Source organism: Alligator sinensis, unplaced genomic scaffold (assembly GCF_000455745.1).
Source record: "Alligator sinensis unplaced genomic scaffold, ASM45574v1 scaffold1023_1, whole genome shotgun sequence".
Classification (NCBI taxonomy): Eukaryota; Metazoa; Chordata; order Crocodylia; family Alligatoridae; genus Alligator; species Alligator sinensis.
In genome coordinates, this window is record NW_005842373.1 from 216,022 (window position 1) to 217,636 (window position 1,615).

Below are 1,615 nucleotides of genomic sequence, written 5' to 3' on the forward strand. Positions count from 1 at the left end.
TGCTGGCAAGAAGCCAGGCATCCCCTGGCAGCCAGAGACTCACTGGGTGTTGGCACTTCCTTCATCTGCTCTTTATATACCACAAACACTCAACAGCTCACCAAGCCTGCCTGGGGTGGGGGAGGAGGGTCCCAAGGCCCAGCTCCAGGGCTGCCTCCATTTCCCCACTTCAAGGCAAGGGAGAACCTCCCCCTACCCAGGGCACTGGCTGGCTGACTGCCCAGCCCCCAGGCTCCTCTGGTCCCAATCCTGGCTCAGGAAGGAGGGCTCAGTACGTCCTAGACCCCCTCCCAATATCCCCTGCCCCTGAAGCTGTATGTAGCTCCCACGGAGAGGGGGTGTGTGTGTGTTGCTCCATGGCCCATGCCAAGTTGGGGCAGGCTGGGACACAAGGACTGCACTCACGGTGACTTAGCAGAGCCAGGCTCCCCTGACACTCCCAGCAACAGGTGCTCAGGGTACCCTCTGCCCGCTCCCCACCTCCACCCACCCTGGGGCCATGCTTGGAACAGCAGCATGAGGCACAGATGGCACAGGTGGGAGGCACCAGCTCCCCTAGGGTGGGAGGGTGACCTCAGGGCAATGGGTTTGAAAGCACCAGCCTGCGAGGCTGGTGGGAGGGAGAAGGGGTCAGGCCATCTCCACCACCCCAGGGCTGCATCATGCCTGGCCCCAGCCCTTGAAAGCCTGGGTCCCCTAGGGAGTGCCTGGTTATTTCTCTTATGTGGATATGTGGACCCAGGTGCTAGGAGCTACCCTCCCAGGGTCACAACCTCACTCCCAGCCCCCAGCGTGGCACAGCAGAGAGGGAGAACTGGTTTGCATCCTGGATACCGGAGTTCCTTGTGTGCACAAATAAGCAGTATAGAAGCAGAGGAGGTTGTCACTCCTCCCAACCCCCCTCAACAGGGAGAGGCTCTTGGGAGACAGTGGGGACCCCCCAGGGAAAGAAGAGCACTGTTCTGGCCATGGGGCAGAGGGTGCTGGGAGCAGGAGACCGGGCCAGAAGTTAGTAGTATTTGGAGGGGGCAGGCGCACACATCTGGGGCTGGTGGTATGCAGGGGGAGGGCAGGGGCACGGCCCCATGGAGATGCCCCTGCCGTGCTCCAGGGCCCTAAGCTCGGGGGCTGCTTCCAGGCCCTGGCCCCAACACCATTCCTGGGCTTGGGGCCCTAGCAGTGGACAGGGGCAACGGGGGAACTACTCACAGAGGCACCAAGGATGACAAAGACATGTGCATCAGTGGGGTGGAAGTCCTGCCCCTGGCACAGCTCCTGGCGTAGCATCCCGCACACCTGTGAGCGGCTGAGCTCCTGTGGCTTGGCCATGGTGCGGTCTGATGGGCAAGAAACAGGGTGTGTAGCAGGGACAGCCTGGGCCACGCCCACGCGCCGGGGGTGGGGCACCTGGCCTGGCCCGGCCCGGCCAACCAGGTAGGTCCCACCTGTTGCAACAGGCCCGGGCTAGAGAAGAGAAAGGAAGGGCTGGGCCGCGCAGAGGGGAAAAGGGAAGTGGGGGCGGGGCAGAAGGGGAAAGGGGAAGCAGAAGGGGAAGGGGGGCAGGAAAGGAGGAAGCGACGGGGGGGGGCGGCGGGGGGGGGGGGGGGCGGGGCCG

General features: G+C 63.9%; 1 protein-coding gene across 2 annotated transcripts in view; it reads right to left on the reverse strand.

Annotated features, from left to right (window-relative positions):
* Positions 1 to 1,421, reverse strand: part of G6PD (glucose-6-phosphate dehydrogenase) — a 6,575-nt gene extending 5,154 nt beyond the window's left edge. The window contains exon 1 of one of the 2 annotated variants that reach the window (XM_025210812.1): positions 1,210 to 1,421. In XM_025210812.1, coding sequence (XP_025066597.1) covers positions 1,210 to 1,329 — 120 coding nt within the window. In that variant the 5' untranslated portion in view covers positions 1,330 to 1,421. The remainder of the gene's footprint in view (positions 1 to 1,209) is intronic. The other variant, XM_025210811.1, reaches the window with a different exon arrangement.
* Between the last annotated feature and the right edge of the window lie 194 nt (positions 1,422 to 1,615).